The 27,658-nt window shown below is 35.8% G+C and overlaps 1 protein-coding gene and 1 long non-coding RNA gene across 6 annotated transcripts; both read left to right on the top strand.

Moving 5' to 3' along the window:
* The first annotated feature begins 6,333 nt into the window (after positions 1 to 6,333).
* Positions 6,334 to 11,589, top strand: LOC110917553 (salivary glue protein Sgs-3). Its single transcript, XM_022162080.2, has 2 exons — positions 6,334 to 6,728; positions 11,232 to 11,589. The coding sequence occupies exons 1-2, from the start codon at positions 6,402 to 6,404 to the stop codon at positions 11,337 to 11,339; spliced, it is 435 nt and encodes a 144-aa protein (XP_022017772.1). The 5' UTR covers positions 6,334 to 6,401; the 3' UTR covers positions 11,340 to 11,589.
* A 280-nt stretch (positions 11,590 to 11,869) lies between these two features.
* Positions 11,870 to 14,250, top strand: LOC118487256. 5 transcript variants are annotated; one of them, XR_004880985.1, is made up of 5 exons: positions 11,870 to 12,157; positions 12,272 to 12,421; positions 12,537 to 12,690; positions 13,099 to 13,329; positions 13,438 to 14,250. It is a non-coding gene; the product is annotated as an uncharacterized LOC118487256 (long non-coding RNA). The 5 variants fall into 5 exon arrangements; XR_004881004.1 differs by having other exon boundaries at positions 11,977 to 12,157; positions 12,507 to 12,690; XR_004880997.1 differs by having other exon boundaries at positions 11,986 to 12,421; positions 12,507 to 12,690.
* Positions 14,251 to 27,658: the final 13,408 nt, after the last annotated feature.

A 27,658-nucleotide genomic window follows, 5' to 3' on the forward strand; every position in this document is an offset into this window, starting at 1 on the left:
GAGTGACACATCGCAATTAGCAATCTTTTCTTCCTTTGACTTCAATCTTGACTTTGACTTTCGTCACACGGGGTGTTACACAGTGCCCCATGGGCACGCCCCCGTGTTCGCTTTCTGGAAAAATTTGGTACTGGCACTTTTGACACGGGGCCGTGTCAAGTGTCTGTTTTCCAAAAAAAATTGTTATTTTTAACACATATCTTACACATTTAATCAACTTAACCTATTATGGACACATTGAGGACAATGTGTAATTTAAGTGGGGGGGGGGGGACTCAGTAACTTGAAGTTGTTTGTCGTAAATCAAGCCTTACACAAAACTCTAATTGGAACCGCTAAAACACACCAAATCTTTTTCAAAAAATTTCTTTGTTTTCTCTTGTTTATAGTTTAAGCCAAGAAACCAAGATCTAACATTTTTCAAGTTTTTATAAAGTTTACAACCGATAGCGTCGTGATAAAAAGATCGATACAAGAAATATTTATAAAAATGGCATCACAATTTTTTTTAGATTTGATTGTATATATAATTTCACACTTATACCCCTTTTCCCACAAAAATGTGAGTTTTGAGCCTTTACCGAGCATTCAATCATATATATTTACTAAATGCTCATCTTTTGTTTCTTGTGTGAATAACCGTATGGTACTTACGAATCTAGAACTTGACAAGACAATAACTTGACAAGACAATACATTCCAGTTCCTTACCAACGAATCTAAGTAAGACAATATATATTTACTAAATGCTCATCTTCAACTTTATTTTCTCTTTATCTCCCCACCATTAACAAAAACAACAAAAATATTCCCCTAGTTAAACCCCTTTGAGCCTAAACCTTTCGTTTCAAAACCCGCAAAATACCATTTTACACAAATCACCCATCACCCCAAAACCAATTTTCATTTTCACCACCCCTTGTTTTTAGTAAAATGCGGTTCTTTTGAAAACCATATAAAAAGAGGTGACTTAGTTTTATATAAAAAGAATAGAAAAAAAGAAAGAAAAAAAAAAGAAAAAACATCTCTAGCTACTGGAAATAAATAAGTACAAATCATTGCTTATAAATAGTTAGTTTATAACTAAGTGACAAACAAATAAATTTACAAAAGAAAACGACATTTTACGCTTTAGACACTTTTCAATAAAACTATCCTACCCTTAGCCAAAACCTATCCTTTCAAAGTCCTCTTGATATTTATAATGATTATGTTAAAAAGGAGGAGGTTTGATTACTTGTCAAGCATATGGTAGGAGTAAGTTCCATACCGGTGTCGAGCGTTTAACTTATACATCTTCGGCCGAGTGTTGAGTGATCACTTGTGAGGTGTGTAAATTTATATATAGCTAAATGAAATTTAATAAAGGCATGCTATGCCCAAAATTATTTATTTTTCTTTAAAAAGGGTTCAAAAAAAATCATAACGAATAGGATTGTAAATAATATAAAAACAAGAATAAAAGAACTTGGATTCCCAAGACCCGAAAACTTCTTCTCTACCAATTCCATTTGGGTGTGTACGCAACATTATAGAGTTTTGCTTGAGGACAAACAAATATTCAATGGTGGGGGTATTTGATGTGTTCAAAACACAACATATAAATTACATCAAATAAGGCATAAAATCAACCCTTTTCTAGTACTAGTGTTGGAAAAAGCTTGTGTTTTTGTTCCTTTTTAATTTACAGGGTCAAAAGAGCTTAAACATACAAAAGAAGCAAAATAACGAGAAAAACCAATATAAATATAAAATAAGACAAGTTGACACTTCATGCCGACCCTCCAAGCTTCACCCCAAGACCAAAAACAACAATTCAGAAGGCTGACATTGGGTTGTGCTAGCTCAGCACGGGGCTGTGCCAGCTTAACACGGGGCTGTGCCACCCTCAACACGGGTCGTGCCAGATCAACACGGGGCTCTGCCCAACTCCAGATTCCATGAAGAAAAAGATACACAGATGCAGACTATCAACACGGGGCCGTGGTCAACTCCCAGATTCGTAGAATCTTAGATAGTACAGCAAGTACAAGCAAGTACAATGGGCACGTAGTCGTGCCGTTGACACATGGGGCCGTGTTAGTACAAGTCTGACACTTCCGTTAATAAAGAAGAGAGAGAATGACCAACACGGGGTCGTGTCAGGTGGGCACGGGGCCGTGTTGAGGTTCTGTTTTCAGCTATAAATAGGATGGCCTTGTTTCATTTCAACTCATCCGTTGGTAAACCACTTCTCTTTCACTTACCACCACTCCACAACCATTACAACACCATCATCCACCACCATCATCCATTTTACATCTTTAGAGTGTGTATGTAGTCTCAGGATCCAAGACTAATATTAAGAATCTTTGTCAAACAAAGGCCATGCTTGGCTAAATTCTTACATCACTTGGGGAATACTTATCTTTTATGTATTTCTTTTATGATTTCCAATCTTTGGCTACTTTTTAATTGGATATGTAGTAATGACTTTAATAGTTAGTGTTTTTATATTGAAGGCTAATTTATTCAAATACTCTTCATATATTCGTTTACTCAACATGCTCATGTCTTTATGGTCTATATAAAGCATGTTAATTAACCCGAAAGGGAGATTAGAAGGGTGGTTTGGGTAATTCTATGTCTCATTCAGTGTATAGATCCTGTGAGAACCTGGTTCAAGCCTAGTAACACCTCACGAGTCGGAGCGGGCATTACCCACCACGGGAGAGGTGCAAAAAGCTTGAATCCCTTATTCTTAAACTACTATTAAAACTATAAACCAACCCCGCGAGAACTGTATCCCTGCTGACTCAGACCAGCGGGTTGAGGGTGATCGTCGCCTTTTACGAGGGGTCCACCACATTTTGCATTAATAACTTATTTAATTATCTTTCAATATTCCGACCTAGTGGGATTGTATCCTTGCTGACTCAAACTACTAGGTTGAGGGTAACGTCGCCTCCAAAATAGGGGCCTACTACTATAACTAAGATAATCTCTTAAAATGCACAAAGTGTAGAAATCATCAAAAGAGTACATGAAAGATAAGTTGGATCCAAGTGATTCTTTCTTGTCTATCATTTTTATTTTATTTTTATTTTGTGTTTTTATCTTTTTAATAGCTTAATAATCTTTTCTCAAAATTTGGTTCGATTAGACGTTGATGATAAGCCGGTACTAAAAGCTCTTGTGTCCTTGGATGACCTCGGTATCTTGCCATCACTATACTAAGTCCGCAATGGGTATACTTGCCCTAGCGTGTGTGTAGAGTGAAAGTAGAATATCGTGTTTTATAAATTTAAAACTTGAAATCGGCGAGTAAAAAGAGCTAAAATATAACTAAAAATATAGACACCCGAACGCACGTCAGCAGCATCAGATGTTGCGCTAGTAACCCCTGGCTTCGTCATAGCCACGCCATCAGCAACAGTGACTTTCTTCTTACTAACCCTTTTGAGTTTCTTCTCCTCATGATCAATCCTCAAGTTGTGCAGGACACCTAAAAACACATCATGGGGAGGGTTTAACTCATGTTCTGATGAGGCTACTGACTCCTCGCTGGAAAGATATACAACTTCTTTCCCAGTAGGAGTTATAGCCATACATGGCTTTGGAATGGGAATGTGCGCACCTTCGGTCGCAACTAGGGGAACAGCATACCAAAACAGCTCTTGCGTACATAAAATTCGGTCGTATCTGCTCAGCCCAATATTCTTCATCCGTTCGCAAGGGCCTCACGGCCATCACACCAGCGTGAGCTAGGAACGCGCGGTAATAAAGCGCAACCTCTGCATTTAAAAAAAAGTTAACATTAGAGGAGATCATCTTCAAAAAAAACTTCTCAAAAAGGAAAGGGCAATAAAACAAAGGGAGTTACTTTGTCCCTCAAGCAGGAGCACAGGCACGGTCTCACTATCTTTAGATCTTCCTTTACAATTGGCGCTGAATACCGAAATTGCATAACCATAAGAATCACCTCCGCGCGGATGTAGAAGAACTTCATTTTCCAATCATGGAAGCTCTTGGGAGGATTGATCAAAATCTTCTTCGCAGCACGAAGAGCGAGAGAAAAGAATCCCAAATTGCTTTGCAATTGATAGAAGGCCCTAAATTTGTCAACGGTGAGCTCCTTACCTTGTGACCGGCACACGAACTCAAAGTGCCGAATACGTACCATGCCCATAGGGCTCAGTTGTGAAATATGGAAGGAGTATTATCGCAAGATATTGCCCAGGAAGTGGGTGGCTGGCAACCGGAAATTACCCTCTCCAAAAAAGTCGGTGAATAGCGTGATGTACCCCGACGGTGCATCGGCGACCGTCTGTCCTTGAGCAGAATACCGGGCGTCCCACTCTTCAGCGAATTGGTGGCCTCAAACCACTTATTCAAAGAGACCTTGGTCTCATTTTAACGGTGGCAAACCACCGCCGGTTTCTTCCACGGTCACCGCTTCATCCGCCGTCAACATAATAAAATGTGGTTCAAACAGAACTTGAAGATGTTTAAAGGAGAGTCTACAAAAACCATAAGAACAGGTTGATGATTGGCAGAAAAATTTTGAAGATTCGAAGATTTGTAGAAACCTCTTGAAGATTTGAAGAGAGAAAGAGAAGAGATTAGATGAAAAGTAATCTCCAAACCTTTCATCTTTGCCTATTTCGCAATTAATGCGATGGGTAACCGTGCCGAACAGCCGCAGCGTGTGTCCAACCACAGATCGACACATCAGGCGAGAAACCTAGAGTGACATTTACCATGTGCGCGTGAGCCTCACTCTCCAGACACTAGACGAAAAGTTGCGCCTCATACATGACAGCATGATCGTCACTGTGTCAGCGGTCAACTTGAGCGTCGCTGTCACCACCAACTTCCACACCACCAACTTGCACCAACATGTTAGTTTATGCTTTTTCAAATTTCAAGAATTTTCCTGTGCAAATACATAGGTTACTTCAGAAATAGGCTAGATAGCTGCACCGCATGACTTGTGACACGACACACGCGCGCCAGCTTTTCTACCATTTTAGATGTTTTCGTAAGTACCAGAGCAAGCGTTGACTTAATTTTCTATTCCAGAGCTCCAAACACTTGCCTCGCGCATGGAAGCAGCACTGGACTGGGGGGACTTGAAGGGGTGTGGTCCCAAATCCTGCGCCGACTATTCAAGTCGCGTGCGGGACCATGCTCTTAGCAGACCAATTAAGGACCCTTCCCAACCTCGCGCCGGCTAATCAGTTGTAACCTAGGTCGCGCTCGAGGTTAGGGTTAACACAAGACCAGATTTGACACTTAGCTCCTTGAATGAAAACCCTTACTTCCTGGACCGTGCGCCGGCTACACGGGATATTCACGGGGGTCGCGAGTGGGAAGGAAGCGCAGGTTAACCTAGGACAAGTACCAAAGGTACAAGCGGTAGAGTGGTGGACCAATGAGCGTCCAATAGGCTATATCCGATCATGTTGCATTATGAACAATCATACAGGAGACAAAAATGTACACAAGGACGCACACGTGGCATCAATCAACGTGCACCGACCACTGCTCCACGATCTCCACTAGCCGTTGATGACAAACCAGACAACAAGGACAATGGTTAGGACACATGGATCCATTCAGTGTGCGCCAACTACCCTCTCGCCTAGAAGTACCAACGGTCACGGCATGGGAGACAGAATGGATATTCCTTGTTGTCGACTACAGTTCCAAGGCCCATCAGCCCAACTCCTCTACAAACCAACTCGGTAATAAATAGTGAACTTCACCCCTAGGTTTAAGCATTGTTCTCTTGCTCTCTCACTTTAATGACACACTATTATCCTCAAAACATATACTTATTCTCACGGCGGAGCGTGGTTACGAGGAAACCCTCCTATTCCCCTCCTGGTAACGAGTTTAACGATGTGTTTAGTGTTTTGCAAAATCAACATCATCACAACTTGGACGAGACAAAAAAGATTAACCTTATTTGTCGAGTCACAAACAACACAAAGATTAATTTGGTGTTTCTTCTCTTTCAAAAAATAGATCAAAGTTCAAAACGATTCAATGGTCGAATTCGTGTAGGTTTTTTCCAAACGTGATGTAATTGGTATAGTTTGGTCTGTTGTGGTTGGCCCCAGTGTTTGGGGTGGTGTCGCTGTGTTTTCGTTGTATCAAACTTCACTTTCTAAAAAAAACCCTAAATGAGCGACCATACACGTTTTCACCCCTTAGAAAACAACTAGAAAATTACGAACTAGTTCTAAATCTAGAAAACAGTACAACTTTTTTTTTTTCTTTTTCGAAAAGGCATGTCTTTGTATTAAATTCTAAACGCATTACAGGGAGGTAGTATCCAATGTCTTTTGCAACCACAAAATCCCATCAACCCTGTATCTTTCAATGGTTATAAATAGATGACACTAACCCTATTCTAAATGCACCTGCATTCTCTACACCTTCAGTTAAATATGGAAGCAAAATCTGTTGCTGGCGGTGAAGAGGTTCTGAATAACCCTCCAAGTGATCCGGCACCATCAACCACTATCGAACCCCTACCCGGTGAACCAACCACTATCAAACCCCTACCCGCTGAACCAACCACTATCGAACCCCTACCCACTGAACCAACCACTATCGAACCCCTACCCGCTGAAACAACCACTACTGAACCGCTACCTGCTGAACCAAACACTATCGAACCCCTACCCGCTGCAGAAGATACGTCAACCACTGTTCCACCATCAGACGTTCTTTTTATACCTGTAAGTAGTATCTATTCACGTTTATTTTCTCATCATATATAGTAATATAGTCATGGCTTGTTATCATATAGTTGTTTCAAAAACCTTTTTTAATCTAAATCAATCCAAGTATTATTTTGTAAATATAGTTTAAAAGGTTAGTGGTGATTTGTGAAGTTCAAGTTTATGTAGATCCTACATGAAATAAATATTTTGTTAGCATGATTCAAAGCTTAAATTAAATATGATAACAATAAATTATAAGATCCTAATTACGAATAAGTATTTTTTGTATATATAGCAAAGCATATAAGCTCAGTTAAGATATTCCTAAGCTTAAATATGTTGACAATAGCTTAATAACCTTGATTTAAATTATATAATTTGAACATCATGAGTTTAGATTCAAACTGCCGAAAAGTAGAATGATTCTACAAGATTTATTCTTGCAGACTGCTTTTGCTTGACGGTGTGTATGTTACCCATATGTTGCGTCGGGACTGTCAAACCGAACAAGAACAAAAACAAGATCTAAAAACATTGAACTCATGCATGCCCTTTGTGAGGTGCTAATTCGCCAAATTTAGACCGAAACGCAAAATATTATCGTAGACAAAAATAACTAAGTTGAAATAATAACAAAACCCATGTAAAAAAGTTGATGTTGAACCGACGATAAAGGAACAACTTTAACACGTGTAAATGTAAAAGTTAGATTTAATTATAAAGGAAAAAAACATAAAGAGTTAAATGTCATTTTAGTCCTTGTGTTTGGGCCATTTTGCCAGTTTAGTCCAAATGTTTCATTTTTAACCTGTGGGTCCAAAAAGGTTTCATAGTTGTCATTTTAGTCCACTGGGTTAACTTCATCAATTTTTTCTGTTAATGAGAATGACAATTCGGTCATTTTATATGGCTGAATTACCCTTTTTGGTTAACAGAATTACATACAAAATGATTGAATTGGCCTTCTCGTTAACAGAAAAAATGGATGAATTTAACCAAGTGGACTAAAATGGCAATTGTGGAACGTTTTTGGACCCACAGGTTAAAAATGAAAACTTTGGACTAAACTGACAAAATGGCCCAAAACATAGGGACTAAAATGGCATTTAACTCAAATATAAACATAAAAGAATCAAAGGTATTTAAAACGAAGAGTTAAAAGGAAAACATATAAAAAGAATAAATTTGACTAATTTAAGAACGAAGAGTTAAAAGGAAAACATATAAAAAGAACAAATTTGATTAAACTACAAAGGTATAACTTGTAAATTCCTTTATTAAAGATAGAGTTAATTATTTTTTAAGTTTCTGTGTTTTAGTGGTTTAAACTATTTGAATTCAAAATCTAAAAGTTTAACGTTTTATTTTATAACGTTTTGAGTCTATGTATCTAATTCAAATCAAAAGTATAAATGTTAAAAAGTTGGACTTAAAATGATATGAAATGAGTGATTAGGGACTCAGAGCGTTAAATTTTTCGATTTTATACTTAAGTGGTTAAAACCACTAAATGTAGGGACTCAAAAAGTAATTTACTTTTAGAGTTAATTGGTTGTAATGTAATTTAGTAAAAATAGTTATGGGTTGTCTGTAACTTTATTAAAGTTCATGGGATAAAACAAAAATTAATAAAGAAAAAAAAAACTAATTAGATAATATAGACACTTGATTTTTAATATCATTAATAAAATAATAATAATAATTGAAGTCTAACAAAAGAACAATCGAACCATGACCTTATAACAGTTGAACTGAAGTCGATCTCATCAATAAGTGTCAGGTTGACTACGAACAACTAGGGGATTACCTTTTGTTTAAACTATTTTACTTTTAATATTTTTCTTATTTTGTTTGGTTCTGCCGGAATTCTACCCATAATTTCGGTTGTAGATGTAAGCCGATAATACTCATTTGTTTAATTAAGTAACGATTGACATGGCTTTGTAAAATGTTTTTTTATTTCTAATTTTAAATCAACATTTTAACGATAAGGCCCTTTCACATACCTTTCGAAGATGGTATATGGGAGCCACGTGGCCTCATGAGATGGTGGGAGACATCGCATCACCCTCTCAATCTCTCAAATCTTTGCCTTAGTGCCTCCGTTCAGATCTACTTTGTTTATTTAAAATTTTAAAATAATATGAAAAAGGTGTGGGATCAAGGATGAATATGACATACTTAAGAATTGGATAAAACATCGTTAAGAATTGGAGGAGATTCTGATATGACGCTAAGATGCAAATCTAGAACGTGGGATAAATATATCGGAACGCCTAAGTCTAAAATGCACACACGCACACACATCTATGGAGTGTTTGACGAGCCACGGGAGCCTATCCAACATCAACCTAATATAAGCTAATAGGAATATAGGCTACAAGTTGAGTTGAATGTTAGTTAACTCTTCCAACTAAGGCTGTAAACAAACATGAACAAGGCAATGTTCATGTTCATTTGTTAAGGAAATGAACATGTTCACGAACTGTTAACGAACACATACAGAACATAAGTTTCCGTTCGTATTCTTTCGTTAAGAAAATTCAGTTGTTCATGAACAATTCGTGAACACTTGTCTCGAACACAAACGAACGCAAACGAATAGAAACAGACGCAAACGAATAAAAACAAACGTAAACGGGCATTTAACTTTAAAATTAAAAATAAAAACATTATTAACATTAAACATTCGATATAAGTAGTTAAATAAAACCATCAAATGATAAATCAAAATACGAGAAGTATATTACAATCATCAAACGATGAATCAAGTTTACCTTAACTTAGACATAATTATCCAGAATTACTTAGACATAATTACTCAAAGTTAACTAACTTATTCATAATTATCCTAAAAAATGTCTTGAATGTCCAAATTTTAGCTAGAAGGTTTATTATTTATTATTTTTTAATATAATTAAACGAACACGAACGTAACTGAACATTCATGAACTCAGTCGAACGAACGAGACCTTTGATTGTGTTTGTTCGCTAAGCTAACCGGACAGAAATTTTTGTAAATGTTCGTTCGTTAAGCTAATCGAACGAACTTAAATGAACATCCCGCCGCACGGTTTATGAATTTTTCACTGAACGTTCGTTTCGTTTACAGCCCTACTTCCAACAAAATAAATTTTGAGATGTTAACATTTAGAGTCGTGTCTTTCGTTGCTTCGTAGTCATATGTTGTTTTCTTGGTTGCTTGTGATTATTTCTACTGACGTGCCTACGTTATTTTTAATAGTCTAACGCACGGGTTGGCAGCGAATTTGTTTAAATTTGTACATAAAGTTACATACGTTCAATAATGTGTGACCTTTGATAACATTTAAACATCATTAATTTTTGTCACGGTTTTACGCCTCTACCACAGCACGCGTGGTTACGTTTCCATCTGTAAAACAAAGCATCTTGTACCCGTCGCAAAACACAGGTTGATACCCACTAGTAATGGTAAAACACCAATTATGGGATGAATTTTAAATTATTTTTTATTTTATCGTTGTATCATTTGTTTCTCTCTCTCTCTCTAACTATTTAAACAAAAACACTTTATGGTACATTTCCAAAATCATCTTATACATATTGAAATTTATCTTAAATAATTATTACGTATATCGAAATATATTATATTCTTTATCAAAATCATATCAAAATTTGATTTTCACTAAAAATTGGGTTTGTTTTGAAGAGTGTATATTAAAAATGAGTAGTTTAATTTAGTTAGCTAATTTAGAGGAACCCAAAATAAAACACTTCTATTGACTTAAACTTATTTTTTGTATTTTTACATAATATTTTTCTCATTTGAACTTCTACTATGTGTTTATGTAGTGTGAGATTCAATAGAAACACTAAAAAAGTGATGAACCGGGAAACAGTGCATTTAACATGTTAAATATATTATAAAAATTCAATTTAAAATGCTAAAAATTGTTTTTCAATTTTTTTAGAACTTTTACATATAAATATATATTTAAACTTAGAAAGTGTTTGTAAATTTAAGTAAATATGTAAACTTATTAAAACTTTACATAATATATATTTTAACTTATAAATATAAACTTTAAGTCATTATTAAAACTTTTTGATAAAATATAAGAATTTCATATTAAGTATATATTTAATTGTACAATACTAAAAACTAAATTGGTTATTAAAATAGTTAAAGAGATTATGAAAAATAAATGTAAAATTTGCTGAAAACGTGGAAAATTTAAGAATTTTGTATGAAATTTTTTGTCACATGTAAATAGTATTAAATTAATTATGAAAAATGTAAAATTTTTTGACAATGTGTAAAATGTAAGAATTTTATAGGAAATTTGTTGTCACATTAAAATACTAATTAAATAAGTATGTTTTGAAATGTAGGAAAAATACATGATTGAATAACTATAATAATTAATATTAATATACTTTTATGAATGCTGTAAGTGAGTAGTAATAATAGATTTTATGTTGGTGACTTGGGTTTAAATTATTTTATACTTATATTTGAAAGTTTGCTATAAACAGATTGGTGGTGAGAAAGTTAATAAGGACAATAACCGCAGTGGCAGGGGTCGAATTAGTAGTGGGGGTGGTGGCAAAACACATGAGGGAGAAGAATCTGAGGATAGTTAATCATGCATGATTTGTGGTGGTGAAATAAGTTATTTTCAATATATGCATAATGGTTGATCATTGGTCAATCGAACCAGGTGTTGGACAACTGTTTGGTCCTATAATAAGTTATTTCTACGTATGTATGTCAAAGTTTGTATGCGTAAAAGTTGAATGTCTAAAAGTTGTACGCTTCAAAGCTCTATGTGATGAAGTTGTATGATTGTCCTATAATAAGATATTTTCACTCTTTTGGTTTGAAAAGTTTATACACGCGTACTAGTAATAAACTCGCATGACATGGCGATGGCGACAATTTACCACAGAGTACTTATTTTTTGTTACTTTATTAATTCTCTTGTGATATATTGTAGAACTTCTGCTAATTTTCTTATCCGTAGCATTAGTGTGATCTATTTATATCTTACAAATCTCAGTTACATAATAACAAACACACGAATAAAAAAATATCAGTCATAAACTTAATATGTAAATAGAATCATAAAAGTTACATCATGAACACCATGCATTGGTTTGTAATATATCTATACTATATATAATATACATATCCAAAGGACTTCTTAAAGTCATTGAGATTTCCTTAAAACACCCCTAAAGCATGATATACAAGTCTTTTAAGCATCAGAAAACTCCACATTCCACTTATACCCTTTCCCCTAAAATAAACACGCGGACACATCTAGGGTTTCACATCTCATCTCATTCTTATCCGCCCCTCCATCTGCTCTCTCTGGATTCAGATCTAGGGTTTTGATTTCAGAGGTAAAGATTGAATCATGAAGATTTCTCCCAGATCCGATTTTGGTCTCGCAGATCTGGTAAGTTTTGCTACTCACTTAGCCTAAGTTTCAGCAGATCTGATATTATAAATATAAATTCACCTTAGTTTCGCTCTCTTTACGGTCATTAATCATAATGTTACGAATCAAAAGATGTACCTCAGCTTCTGGACATCATCTTTACCAAGGTAGTTAGTTATTAAATGTTCATATGGCTGGCTGGCTGGCATTTCAAGTAATCATCCACAATTTGTGTGAATCATGAAGATTTCTCCCAGATCCGATTTTGGTCTCGTAGATCTGGTAAGTTTTGCTTCTCACTTTGCCCAAATTTCAGTAGATCTGAGATTATAAATATAAATTCACCTTAGTTTTGCTCTCTTTACAGTCATTAATCACTTTGCCCAAATTTCAGTAGATCTGAGATCTGAGATAATCTCACCAGTGCATGGATCAGTACACATTTGGAAAGCCCGAGCATTAAAAACCTGCAATTGCAAAGCTTGAGATGTATTAGCTTTTGGAAAGCTTGAGATGTATTCCTTTTTCTTAAACCTATACAGTCAAGACAAGTAAGGAACTTTTTTTTATTGTTTATGCCCTTTTCTTAAACCTATATCAATTGATCATCTTTTATTAATTAAAGTTTAATCATAAATATACAAAAATTAGTTCTTTTAAATCTACATCCGTGACTGAAATTCCATGGTTTATATCTATGTGGTTTGATGATTCATGTACTGCGCCAAATAGAACAGATTTTCTTGCTGATACATATAAAATGTGCATTTTATGTTTTTCGTATTTAGTAAGTTATTGGCACCAAGAATACATACAAACGAAACATTTAAGCTTGGTATAAACTACAACATTTTTCATATCATCTGCTGTTATAATTTAGAACCCTGTATTTGTTTATTTGGAGTAAAAATTTTACGTATTTTTATTTCGTCTAAGTTGCCCTTAATACATGATTTCAGATATTGAAGACAGTTTCAAGTTTGGCTTTATTGCTGCTGATAAAAGAAAAATAACTGCTACAACTTGGGTACCCATACTGGCAATTAGAATTACGTCGTGGTCACATACGAAAGGTTAAAAGGATAGGTAAAAAAGTAAGAATGGTTGACTTTGATTAGTGAAACTGAGCCATTTCAACTCACTAGACCTTGAAGTTGAACCCAACTATATTATTAATCTTGTTTTTTGAGGTAAATATCGAAATAACAAATACTTAAAGTTTTCTATTCTTTTTTATTTTTGAGGTAAATATTGAAATAACAAATATTTAAACTTTTCTATTTTTTTTTATTTTCTAGAGTAAATATGTTGGAGAGGAACAAGAGAGAGGAAGCTTGGAGAGGCTGGTTTGAATCTAATGGGCAAAACATCTACTTTTAGCATACAATGGAGGATTCTGATGTTCTTATGATTTGGCTTCGTGTGAGCAATGGTGGTTGCTTCGGAATCATGAAAAGGCAGCAAGCCTGCATCAAGTGGATGCATGTTTCTCTACAAGTGAAGTAAAGACTTGCAGCAGTTACTGAATACTGCAAGTCCTTTTCTTGTGATCTCAGGCAACGGCTGACATCTTAGTAGTGGTTTTATGTACTTCAATACTATTTGGTCAGTGATGCCAGTGATTGGCATTCGCAGCATTTTTGAGAAATTTTCAATGAAAACGACATTCAACAAGAGAGTTTCGAAATATCAATTGGACATGGTTTTTATAATCCTGATTAATACACTATAGATGTTCCTCTATAAGATTATAAAAAAAGGTGTCGCTCTAACCTGGCCTGACCCGTTATAAGTCGCTCTAACCTGGCCCGACCCGTTTTAACTTTTGGAGGTATGATTAAACCTCAGATTACTTTCATCTTTTGTTTTTAATAAACACAGAAGACCTGCCCTTTTGTGACTTTTAGAAAGTCAAACCTGGTAATTCTCGTAAACTTGATACACATAGAGTAGTTTTGTAATCTTAATTATTTCTATCCTAATATAGTGGTTCGTAATTACCATATATATGTATAACAGATGAGTTATTTAATATCAATTTTGATTAAAAAGCAACTGCTCTTGAAAGTCAAAATTTGACCCATTTTTTCAAGAGGTTGCTATTGATGATTGAATTTGTTTAACTGTGATTGCAATTTGTTTGGTTTTATTCGAGGGCTAATTGAGAAGTTTAGCTCTAAACTATTTGTTATACTTTGAAAGATCACAATCATCTTCATACAAGATGGTTGTTTTATAATGTGCAAGTGAAACTTACCTATTATCGATATTATTGTATAATAAGAATAACGGATTTACATGAGTTTTTTTTTCCAAAATCGTGGTGATGGAAAAAATATTTACCAGTTTAGGTAATTTGAAATATTGACCAAAATTGGTGCTTTTTTATAGAGTTTATTCCTAAATTGTTTTTCATGGAGTTTATTCCTAAATTGTTTGGGGGTGTTTGGATTACGTGAAAAATGAGAGTTCATTTGGTGTATTTTAGTCTTTTTTTGATTCTCTTATTATGTACACCAAAAGTGTAATCCAACATATTCCTACTATTGTCATTATTTCCATCAAATAATGGTTTATACTTGATATATAGGATAGTAATGTCGTAATGTCGTATGGTGGTTTAGTTATATGATCAACTAAAGGCCATAATAATGTAAGATTATAACATACTCATTATGTTCCTCATGCAATTGTCAATGTGATATGTGAAAACGAACAAACATTATATACAATACATCATTGAAGGATTAATAAACTAACGGAAAATGGTTACCGTGTTATAAATTGTACCCTGTTGCATCGCGTTGGTTTCCTACTAGCATGCTCAGTGAACTCTCAGATTTACTAACTAATAATGATTTATTTTTATGATCACACACATAAGAAATCAAATACCCTTTCCTATTTTTTATCTCTAACTAACAAGTGTTGCGTTTTCCGTTGCATCGCGAATTTGGTTTTGGTTATGACTAAAAACCGAACCGCCCCGTACATAGCCCTAAACTCACCAACCTAAGTGATATATTTCCCGCCGCATCGCGCGGGTGAATGACTAGTCCTTATAAAGTAAAAAATAAAACCCTAGTTTTTAAACCATTGTGACTTTTGGAACCTAAATACTAATACGAAACCACTGAACTACAAGAACGCGTACAAAACCATACTAACTTCAAGTTTGTAGACTATCAAGATTTCCCGGACTATTCTTTCTTAAACCAATGTTCGTTTCATGGGTAGATACGAAAGACTCACCCATATGAACTCTGTGAGTAACATCGCTAACATGTTGAGACATGTATAGAAATATTAAATATTTTAGGCCGTTTTTAGCAGTATATCAAGCTTTAAATTTATAAACACGATAGAATAACTTCTACAACATGTTCCGACAAGTCCATTCACCATTAGCGTAGTGTAGCGAAGGTAAGATACTGAGATCGTCAAAGGACATAAGAGCTTTCAATACGAGAATGTTATCAATGTCTAGTCAAACCAAAAATTGAGTTTTGTGAAAAGGTTTAAAAAAAGCAAATAAATATAAATGAAAACGATAACATGAAGAATCACTTGGATCTGACTACGGAATAATGACTAAATTAACTTCTTTGGTTAAAAACTTTTCAAGAGATCACTATACAAAAAATACGAACTCTTTGGTTTGTTCTCCCAAGTGCTCTACGAAAAACACACCTAAAGTCATTCTATAAAGAAAATTAATTTGTGTGTTATTAATTCCATAAAGTAGTAGGTTTTCTTTTTTGGCTAAACACTACACTCGGCTACATTGGTCAAAAGCAGTAGGGCGACCATCCCGCAAAGACGGAAAAAAAAGCATTAAATAAGTTTTAATTATATGGAATTTTACTCGTTATCTACTATGGTTCCCTTGATTTGGTGCTATCTCCTCAAGGTAGTAGGAATGTGGAAAACCAACTCCTTGCACATCGAGTATGCAACCTAGGGTTGTTCATCTGACAATTGGCAAAATTACTGTTTGATCCGTACGACATAATCACTGATGTCTATTTAATTACGTGTATTTAGACTTAATTATGTATTAATTGGGTCCATGGAGTCTTGCAATGTCCAGGAAATGCATGATTATTTGCATTTAGTATAATCGTTATCGCCTCATCGCGTTACGATGAAACTAGTTTTAACGAACATTGGTGGTTATCCGATTAACATTTTTATGCAAAAACCGTTCCAATATGCCTGGAATCTTACCGATGGCATAATATGTGTTCGATGTAAATTACTGATAATTACCTATTTCGAATAAGTAAGTATTATAAATATCCAGTAAATCGCACAAGTATTATTTTTCGTCCGTTTTAACGCGAACCTTATAAATTGTCACCAAATTAATACTAATAGGATCCATAATTGACATTTACGTGAACTGTAAGGCCATATAATTGAGTAGGTTTACACTTATCTTTATCAAACACAATGATAAGTATTGGACTTAGTTCTTGTAGTGGGTTAGATAGTATTGGGTTGATTTGTCTAGAGTGTACAGTTTGGGCTTGGCCCTGATTGTAATTAGGTCATAACACTATGTAACTATAAATAGGGTGTATCTAAGTCATTTTACGGTTGATGTTCTTGCTTAACATTTTCGAGTAGGTTATTGATTGTTTTTTGCGATTAACTGATATTGTACCAGAAAAACCTTTGAATTTGTGTGCAATCATATAATACAATCGATATTCTTCTTGTTCTTGTTCTACGCCTTCTTTGTTTTCCGCACTTAGAATCGTGTTTGTGATATCCGATTGATAATTTCTTGGACTTACAATTGGTATCAGAGCCTAAGAAGTCTTTCAAAGGCTCGGTTTTCTCGATATTACATCGAAGACCAAGAAGGAAAGTTTGATCAGATTCGAATAACAATTAAGAACACGAAGAACAGTGTTGAAGATCAAGATCAGTTAAAAATTTGAGTAAACTACCATTTTGGTCCCTGAGGTTTGGTCACTTTTGCCATTTTAGTCCAAAACTCAAACTTTTTAAATCTGGGTCCCTGTGGTTTCACTTTTATTGCCATTTTGGTCCAAAAATGAAATCACATGATATTTGGCTAATCAGAGACTGCTATTTTGTCACTTTCCTTAAGGGCAAAATAGTCATTTTAAGCATTAATATATATAAATAAAATATAAAAAAAACCTCAACTGCACTCTCTCTCTCTCTCTAAACACCTCAGTTTGTTGAGTTTCTTCTTCTTGTTAGCTGATTTACCATGGGTGACATAGCAATTTCCCATGATTTAAGTGACAAAATCTTTAAAAGTCTATAAATTGAAATCATAAATAAACAAAAAATGAATCCCACATCATAAAAACATCTTTTTCTTAAAATCAATCCCTAGAAATGAACTAAAATAGCACTGCAAACAGAGGGGTGTTTAGAGAAAGCAAGACAGAGAGTGTTTTGTCTCTTCATCTTCATCATCTTGCCCATTCAAACATGTCTACCAAACGATCCCACCTCCGATTCCGACTCACTTCTAATCACCGTGTACTCAACTCTTACCTCTTCCTTTTTACCCTACTCTCTCTCATCCTCTCTCTTTCTCGCTCTAAAACCCACCCACCACTCCACCCCCAAACCCCTTCCAAACACCACCATATCCACAACTCAAAACTTCCCATCCATTCCCAAATTCTCCTACTTCATCACCGGCAGTAGTGGCGACGGGGCTCGCTTGGACCGGCTGCTGCGGGCAGTGTTCCACCGGAAAAATTATTACTTGTTGCATCTGGATCTGGAAGCTTCTGGCAAAGAGAGTTGATGGGTGTTTAAAGAGAGAGTGTATGTAGAGTTTTAAGGTGTTTTTTATTTTATATATTGATGCGTGTGTAGTGTAATATATTTTAGATGTATATTTAAGCCCTTTTTACACTTTTAGCCAAGTTTTAAATTTATAAAACATGATATTTACTAACACTAAACACACATATGGGCAAGTGCACCCATCGTGGACGTAGTATAGTGTTGGTAAGATACCGAGGTCGTCCAAGGACAGAAGAGCTTTTAGTACCGGTTTATCCTCAACGTCTAACCAAATCAAAATGTTAGAAAAGATTTTTAAACTAAGAAAAATAAAACTAACTAAATGCTGAAAAATAAAATAAAAATAAAAACAGATAGACAAGATGAATCACTTGGATCCGACTCGTGTATTAGCATAACCTTTGATTATTTTCGCACTTTTGCACTTGTTTAAGAGATTATCTTAGTTATTGTAGTAAGCCCCTCTTTTGAAGGCGACGTTACCCTCAACCCAGTAGTTTAAGTCAGCAACAATACAACCTAAAGGGTCGGATTATTGAAAGATAATGAATTAAGTTATTAATGCAAATTATGGTAGGCCCCTCTTTTGGAGGTGACGTTACCCTCGACTAAGTAGTCTGAGTCAGCAGGGATACAGTCCTAAATAGCCGGATTATAGTATTAATAGTAGTTAACTTATGAGGGGGTCAAAGAGTTTGGATCCCCGCCATCCAATACCTATGGGCATTGAAGGAGATCCTACTAAAATTGACCCAGGTCCCTTGTAGGACCTCTAAACGCTGAACAAGGGCAAGACCCTTACTAAACCGTTCCCTTAACCCCCGACCAGGTAGCCAACATACCTCCATATAGACCGTGGAGATATGAATGGTGAAAATCTTTTATTTTATATAGACAGTAAAATAATGCCAAGACACCACGGACAAGCGATAAGGAAGAATGACCTTCAACATAAGCAACTGGTTATTAAAGTCATTAATACAAAACCAAATAAAAAGTGCAAAAGATTAAAAATAAAAAGTATTATACTAAACACTTGTCTTCACCAAGTGATGTAAGAGACTTAGGCAAACATGGCCTTGATTGTCAAGAACTCTTACGATCAATCTTGGATCCCGAGACGACTCACACACTCTATGATGGACAATGGATGATGGTGGTGGATGATGGTGTTGTGATGGTGGTGGGTGGTGGATGAAGTGTGAGAGAGGTGGTGTTCCAAGGGATGAGTTGCAATGAAACCAAGCACTCCTATTTATAGGCTGAACAGAAGGCTGGGCACGGCCCCGTGTCCGCTGGACACGGCCCCGTGCCTGTCTGACACTCTCTCTCTTCATTAATTGTAATTTGCAATTACAATTAATGCGCCTGCTGTACTTTCGCCACGCCCCCGTGTTCACTGGGCACGGCCCCGTGGTGGGCAATAGAAGCTTCTATAGGTTTGTCTTTTCTGCTGCTTCTTGGGCATGGCCCCGTGCTGGCTGAGCACGGGGCGTGTTCAGTCTTCTGCCTTCTCTATTTTGCTTGGGAGGATGCTGTTGAGGGGTCGGGCAATCCACTTATGTTCCTTTTCTTGTATTTATGTTAGATTTAGCTGTCTTTTTGCTTTTTTTGTGAATTTGAGCTCATTTAATCCTGAAAATACAAAAGGAAGACAAAAACAATCTTTTTCCAACATTAGCACTTTAAAAAGGGTTAGTTTTATGCCTCATTTGATGTAATTTATATGTTGCATTTTACACACATCAAATACCCCCACACTTGATGCTTGTCCTCAAGCAAAACTCTTTAATACGTGGCTTACACTCCCAAATGGAATGGGTAGAAGAGAAGGTTTTGGCTTGTCATAGAGTGTCGGGAATCCAAGATCTTTTTGGTTTTATTTTTATTTATTACAATCCTATTCGTTATGATTTATTTAGAACGTTTCATAGGATAAATTACTTATTTGGGCATAGCATGCCTTTTTAAAATTCCATTTATATAAAAGTTCACATACCTTCCGGGAGAAATCACTCACACTTGGCCGAAGATGTATTTTTAGTGAATCACTCGAGAGCGGCGTGGAACTTATCCCTACCATAGGCTTGCCAAGCAATCAATCCTCCTCCTTTTTAACTTGTTACCTTTGTAAATATCAAGAGAACTTTTTTGGGTAAAGGCTTGGGCTAAAGGTGGGTAGTTGGGTTAGTGGTTAGTAGAAAAGGGCGAAAAGCGTAAAAAGCGTCGGTTTTCGTAAAACATTTTGTTTTAGTGACCTTTTATTCTTAATGAAGTATTTCTTCAAACAAGCTTTTTGTTTTAAGAGCTTTGTTTGTTTATTTCTAACTTCATCATTTTTTTTAATCACACGAAAACCGAGCTTGTTACTAAAATAAAGGGTAAAAATAAAAAGGGTTTTGGTGGGTAAAAGGGTTTTAAGGTAAAGAAATGAAAGGTTTAGGCTCAAAGGGGTTAACTAGGGGGAGTTTTTGGGTAGGTGAAAAAAATGAAAATAATGGTTTTGAAAGAAAAATGGTTAGTCCTAATGCCTCCATCATTTACTTACTTGGGTTTAAGTTGGTAAGGACCAGGAATGAATCGTCGTGGCAAGTTCTAGAGTCGTAAGAACCAAGCGGCTATTCACACAAGAAACGAAAAATGAGCATTTAATCTAAAGATGTGTATTTGTATGCTCAAGAAAGGCTCAAAACTCACTTTTTGTAGGAATGGGTTTTTCTATGTGATCAAGTATATATAATCGAATTTTAACTAAGCTTGTCATGCCGTTTCATAATTTTCTTATGTTAGTTCTTTTTATCACGACGCTATCGGTTGTAAACTTGCAAAAATATAACCTTATTAATCTTAGAATTCCCAACTTGAACTTTAGACAAGTAAAAAGTTTTTTTTTTGGGGTGATTAGCGGTTCCAATAGAGTTTTGTGTAAGGCTTGTTATTAGGACTTGCAAAATTTCAAGGTTTTAGCATCCCCCCCCCCACACTTAAATTACACATTGTCCTCAATGTGTCCCAAAAATAAATTTTTAGGTTGATTGAATGTGTAACATGGTGTTTAAAAGCAAAAATTAATGTTACTGGCAGCCTGGACACGGCCCCGTGGGGACCAGACACGGCCCCGTGGTCAGGTGCCAGTAACGATAATTAAGAAAAAGAAACAGAAGCCTGGACACGGGGGCTTGTCTGGTGAACACGGCCCGTGTCCAGTTACCTGAACTAGGCATTTTTCTGCAGGGGGTTCAGCACGGGGCCGTGTTGGCTGGGCACGGCCCGTGTTGAACCTACTGTAACGGAGAAATTGTTGACGTGTGGCCTTGTTCTTGTGCATGGGGCCATGTTTCTCATTTCCCTTATCATCCTTTACCACCATGAGTGTGTTTTATTTCTGCAAATTAAAACTAAAAGATTAAACTAAGCTAAGGATAGTTCCGCGGAGTGCCTCCGTGGTGCCCACGTTTATAAGGGTCCTTGGCTAAACCCAAAGTGAGGTTATATATTTTCTGAGTGGGATGTTTTGCATCCCATGTTGCACCGTCGGAGAACGGCATCCAAACTTGTAGGATCGTTCTCGGCCCTGTTTGAGTCGTTCAGAGAAGTTCGTATCCGAATTAAGAGGCAGAAACTAATAATCTGGTGCTATTGAAGCTGTATTCACTTTAATATTGCTGTATTATTGATCAAATTCACGATTACAAGATTTGACAGCACTTCGGCAGCATACCGGAACAAACACCTTCAACTATGTGTTTTTCAACTCTCTAGTTCGCTCATAGCACATCTACTATATATAGATTAACTGGGTTCGCTTATATGGAAAGTCATATAAGCGAACCAGTCCTAAGTACACATAAGCGATCCATACCAGTCCATATGAGCGAACCTAACAAATACTGACACATAAGCGGACCTAGAACATGAATACATAAGCGAACCTATACATACAAGCTACTCTAGGTTTCCGTGTCATTTCCGATCTGTTCAACTTCAAGACTCGATGGAAGACGTAGTCAGCAGACGTAAGTGCACCAACAGACTCCCCCTCGGATGTTGACGGAGTCTTCATAGAGTCTTTGCACAAGTCAAACTACAGTCTTCATCAGTCGACAATCTGCCTCTGAAATATCTGTCGTTCCAAGAATCCTCGTTCTCTATTTTCATCATCAACAAACTCTTCTCTCTTGAATGTTGACTCGGTGTCTTCAGACTCCCCCTCTCACACAACTGGGATCGTAGTCTGGAATTCAAACTTTCACTAGTTCTAAGATCGTTAACAGGCTCCCATCAGGTTCCAGATTGATACCTGGCTTCATTCTCTCTCAGGATCAATATCTGGCTCAAGTCCTGCACAATCTCTACCTAAACATAAGTTTCTTCAAAGATTAAAACTTTTCAACAATTTAGAAACTATGTTGAATCAAAACAATAATGATTTTGCATTCAAGAATTTATTACTGGTTCTTATCAAACCAACATAACCATCTACACACAAACACTCCCCAAACCAGTTCTTCAAGTTTAGCACTTTGAATTTTGAAAATCAGCATCTCAACACCAGTTGTCGAAAATCTTTTTGATTTTTCAAAATTTATGCTAAAACACACCAAAAATCTTTTTGAATTTTCTGAACGAAAGTAAATGCAGAAATGAAATATTTACAGACAATATTTTTGTGAGTTTGTGCAAGAGGATCATATCAGTTATGAAACATATCACAAACACCATTAAGCTTGATTACATATTAAGTTATAAACAATTTACCTAGATTGTCAGTATGTTTGTCCACTTAAATTTTCACACAGATTTCAATTGATTCGAGATACGATATTAATATTTTAGAGACTTAAACTTAATTGTGTATCACTCCACTTGAATATACTCCCGTATCCAGATCCCAAATATTCAGTCTTACAGGTGAGTATACCACAAATGATATATGTAAAGGGGTAGATGCGAAACCGTGAGAGCTCAGGTCAGAACTTCCGTTCAGCAGAGAGATGACGGCTCGACTTTTGGTGGGTCCCCTTTAGAGGGTCTTTTTTACAACAGCAATGACTATCAATTTTATTGTTTAATCAGATTGCTGAGGGCGAGCTTATGTTTCAAAGCTTTTAGCAGAAAGTATTATTCGGGGACTAGGTCAGTATTTCCATACAGCAGAAGTCCTGGAATAATACCCCAAATATCACTGAGCATAAAGACCTAGTATCTCAGAATATGGGACCTTTCAAACAAGATTTCGGGGGTTACCCATATATTCAAGAATAGTTACCCACAAATTAAGTAAGTTTGATTTAGGTTTATATCTCGTTTCAATTTACTAAATGTGTGAAAATCTACTGACACATCCGCAGTAAGATTGTTTATCACATTTTGACTTTTCAATTCTTTAGCGTGCTGTGATAGTCCACCGATGTACTATCATTTCCTCTTTTATGCAACAAAAACTCATTTTTCAATTTTATCATGTTTTTGTCTTTTTCAAATTTTCTGATGTTTTTGGATTTTCTAAAATATTCTTACTCCCCCTAAAATTCAAATACATCTAAAGAAAATTGAAAACAAACTGTACAGAACATGACAACTGATATCGAAACACTTCAATTCTCCATCCGTTAGGCGTAAACAATCAGAACTCCCCCTCACAACAAACTATTTTCCCATAATGATTTCAAAACACTTAAGTTTGTTTTAATCAGAATGGTTTTTCCGGAAAATAAGTTTAGTTGCTTTTACCTTTTGTAAAAATGGGGCAAAATCATCACATTGTTTCCAATTTCATGAATGATAATTAAATCAAGTTCAATTCAATGACCCTGATTTATCCACTGGTAAGAGCAACAACATTCCACAACTAAAAACTTTCAAACCTGTTTTTCAACCAATTACCATCTTTTGGTTGAATTCTCAAGATGCTGATTCCTACTCCTCGCTTACAAACCTGGGAGTTCCGGCAAGTCTTGCAAAACCTCAAGCACAGATTAAGAAGAATGCCGATTCATGATCCACGATACCATCTTGGGATCTCCGGCAAGTCAGGTTTTTATTCTTGAACAAATATATCCACCCAAGCCTGACCTTCCTTGAGTGTAACCTTATTGTTTTCATCTTTCCTTTCAACCGACTTGTAAACCCATCCTTTGGAAGCATAAAAATCCTTAATGCTTTGGGCCTTACCACTGACCATTTTTCCAAAGATGCGTTTTACATTTCCGTTGAAAGTTTTTTCAACATCAATTTTCTTCTTGTCAGAATAAAATTGATTTGAAATTTCAACTTTTCCAATTTTAGATTTGTAATTTTTAGCATTTAGTGGCGGAAAATTCACATCGTCCACTTTCGGAACTTTTCTTACAATCTCTTTCTCAACATGTGGCTCCTCTGATTTTATGGAATCAGAATCATTACCAGACTTTTTACCTGAACCTTTTACAACCCATTTCTGATTTGTAGCATTGTCTAATCTTTTGGAAGCACTCTTTGAACATTCTCCTTTTTCATAAGTTGAATTCTCAAAACCTCTGAACTTCTGGGTTGACAGTTCAGTTTTCTCAATAATTTTTTCTTTCATTTTTCTTGAGACTTCTTGTTTTGGTCGAAATGTCTTTGGACAATCTCTTGCAACATGACCCACAGCTTTACACTGAAAACAAGATCTCTTTTCAACCTTCTTTGGATCTTCCTTCTTCTTCATGTCCTCCTGCTTTTTAGCAAGGAATTCTTGATTCGTCTGATTTCTGAATGATTTTTCTTTTTCAGCTTTTGTTGTTTTTCCTGCAACAAACATTGTTTTTGGTTTATAAACTTTTTCATTTTTATAGTTTTTCTGTGGAACAAAACCAAGACCTTTCTTTTTGTAATTACGATTATGGTTTGGTTTCTGTTGAAAACTGTAACCACAATTGTAACCCATTTTCTTGTTGATTCTCTGTTGATCTCTTGAAGTGTATTGTTTAGGTTTTCCATTAAGATTTAAATCTTTTATTTCAGAAATATTAATTTCTGTTATTTTGAAAACCTTTTGAATTATTTCAAGTCTGACACTTCTTATTGGAAAACTTTCATCTGAATATAATTTGTCAGAACCTTTCAAAGTATATGCCACTTTGACCGATTCATCATTCAAATTAGATTTAGAAAGTAAAAACTCTTTATCATAAACCCGTTTGTCCTTTTTATTTGTCGGCTTTGACGTATTTGACCCAGACTTTGACTCGGGTTTGGACTCCGATTTTGACTTCTCATTGTCATCGCTGTCTAACACCTGATCGACCACACTTTTTATCAACTTTGACTCATGATCAGTGTCTGATGACGTATATGTGATATCAATACTTTCTGGCAAGTTATCCGACGACCCAGACTCCCATTTCAAATTGATCGCTTTATTGACTCTTTCTGAATTTGGTTTTCGAGGTGAATATCCATTTTCGACAGGGGGCGGACATCTATTGTAGGATACACTAGGTTTCTTACTAGAAACTTTCAACTTTTCTTCAACATTTGTCACACACTTTTCTTCATCCGATGTCTCCTCTTCTTTGAACGTCTTCAAATCTTTCACCACCGGATAAATCCTGTCAACCACAAAAGTAGAACATGAGTAACTATCTAATAATTTCTTAATTTTCTCAGTTTCTATCTTTTGTGTTGCCAATTCCAACTCGAGATCTGCACATTTCTTTATGTTATAGTTCGCCGTATCAAGCTGTCTCAGATACGCTATCTTCAAAGTATTCATAGCTTCAGCTTGTTCACCATCAGAATCTGTATATTTGTTGATTTCTCTGTTCATAGTATCATACGATTCTTTCAACTTATGAATATTATGCAGCAACTCATTGTTCTGTTTAATCAGCGAGTCACAGTTTAAGCACTTTTCAGAAACTTCAACTCGTTCTGCATCAATCTTCACTTCATATTCTGGAACTTCTTTGACATTTCTGCTCGGTTGTAAAAACTCAGCTCTTCTTCTTTTCTCAGCTTTCGCTTCTTCCTTCAATCTCTCTTCCTCTTCTGCCTCTTCTCTGTTCCTTCTTCGTTTTTCTTCAGCAGCTTCCATGACTTTTCTGCACCTTTCTGCACATTTCAAATTATAAGCATTAGCAAAGAAAGCATGAGAAGTATTTTTGGACATCTCTTTAGCTATAAGATTTTGATCTGGACAAAAATCATCCCAGGTAAAACCTTCAGCCAACTTCTCATCATCTTGTTCAGCCAAACACACTTTGCTGTCTTTCGGAAGATACTTTTCCCAGGTAAAATTATCATATTTTCCCTGACTAACAACACATGCTCTTTTCGAATTATCCATCACATCTCTCCCATGAGCTGTTTGTGCCTGCTGCTGTGCTGGTGGTGTGATTTGATGATAAATGGCCTTCTTGTGATAGTCATTGTTTCCGAAAGGATTCTGAGCACCGGTAGCTTCACGGTTTTTGCACTCCCTCTTGAAATGCCCCTTCTCCCTACAACGAAAACACGTAACTTTAGATTTATCAAAACCCAAAGCTGAAACGTTTGCATCACGAAAATCATCACGTCCAGTAATTTGTTTAAACTTCTCAGCACGTCTCATCACACTCGCCATACACCATTTGATATCCATCAATTCCATTTCCTCAGCATCGATTTGATCGTAATCCTCTTTCGTGAGCATTGGATTTCCGATCTTTCCTGCAACAAAACAACTATAAGACTCTAAAATCATCCCTAACAAAGACATTTGATTTTTAGCAATCTCTTCATTGTAGTCTTGATCATTTTCAAGGCTTAACACAATGTTACACTGAAGTTTTCTACCATTCTTTGTTACAGAGATGTTAGGATCGAAAGATGAAAATCTTGTGTTGTTGCTTGATCCTTGAGATGCCTTCTTCTCAGAAGAATCTTTAACACTGTAAGCAGTTTCGATCTTAGGAGAAAACTTTGTTGAATCAATAACACAATGCTTGTAATACAGACTGATATCCTGTTCTCCATCGTAGTTCTGCATCCTAGCAATCTTCCTCTGCTCCATCTCTTGAGCTTCCAAATGCTTTATGAAGTCTCCCAGTGTCATCTTCTTATATTCTGCTTTGTTGGACCTCAGCATCATCAAAAATGTTCCCCATGTTTCATATGGAAGCGCATCTACAAGTTTTTCAATTAATTCATCAGTATCTTTCTTAACACCTAACTTTGTCATATTTCTCACCAAGTTACAATATCTATCAATAATTTTCTTGGTGTTTTCATTTTTCAATCTCCGAAACAAATCAAATTCTTTCTTCATGAGGGACATTTTATTCTTTAACATATCATCACTTCCTGTAAACTTTGCTTCCAATTCTGTCCACATTGAATATGCAGTTCCGTCATGTTGAAGCAGTATCAAGATATCTTCTTTTATAGCTTGCTGAAGCAGACTCACCATAAGCTTTTCATCGCGATATTTCTTTTTATCTGCAGTACTCATCTCTCTAAGTGTCAATGGAGTACCATTCACAACATCATTCTTTGTGGGCTTAACATATGGCTCTTCAGTATGTTCCCAAGCATCTAGATGATAAGCTTCAACCCAATTTCCGAACCGTTCCGACCACACGTTATAATCATCAATATCCATGAGTTTAGGTGGTCTTTGAGACGTTCCGGTTTCATTGTCGATCAAAGCACTTTGAGTAATCGAGGTTGGAGTAGCAAAAGCGTTATAAAATTCAGTATCCATCGTTTACAAATTGT

This window comes from Helianthus annuus, chromosome 2, assembly GCF_002127325.2.
Source record: "Helianthus annuus cultivar XRQ/B chromosome 2, HanXRQr2.0-SUNRISE, whole genome shotgun sequence".
In the NCBI taxonomy this organism is placed as follows: domain Eukaryota; kingdom Viridiplantae; phylum Streptophyta; class Magnoliopsida; order Asterales; family Asteraceae; genus Helianthus; species Helianthus annuus.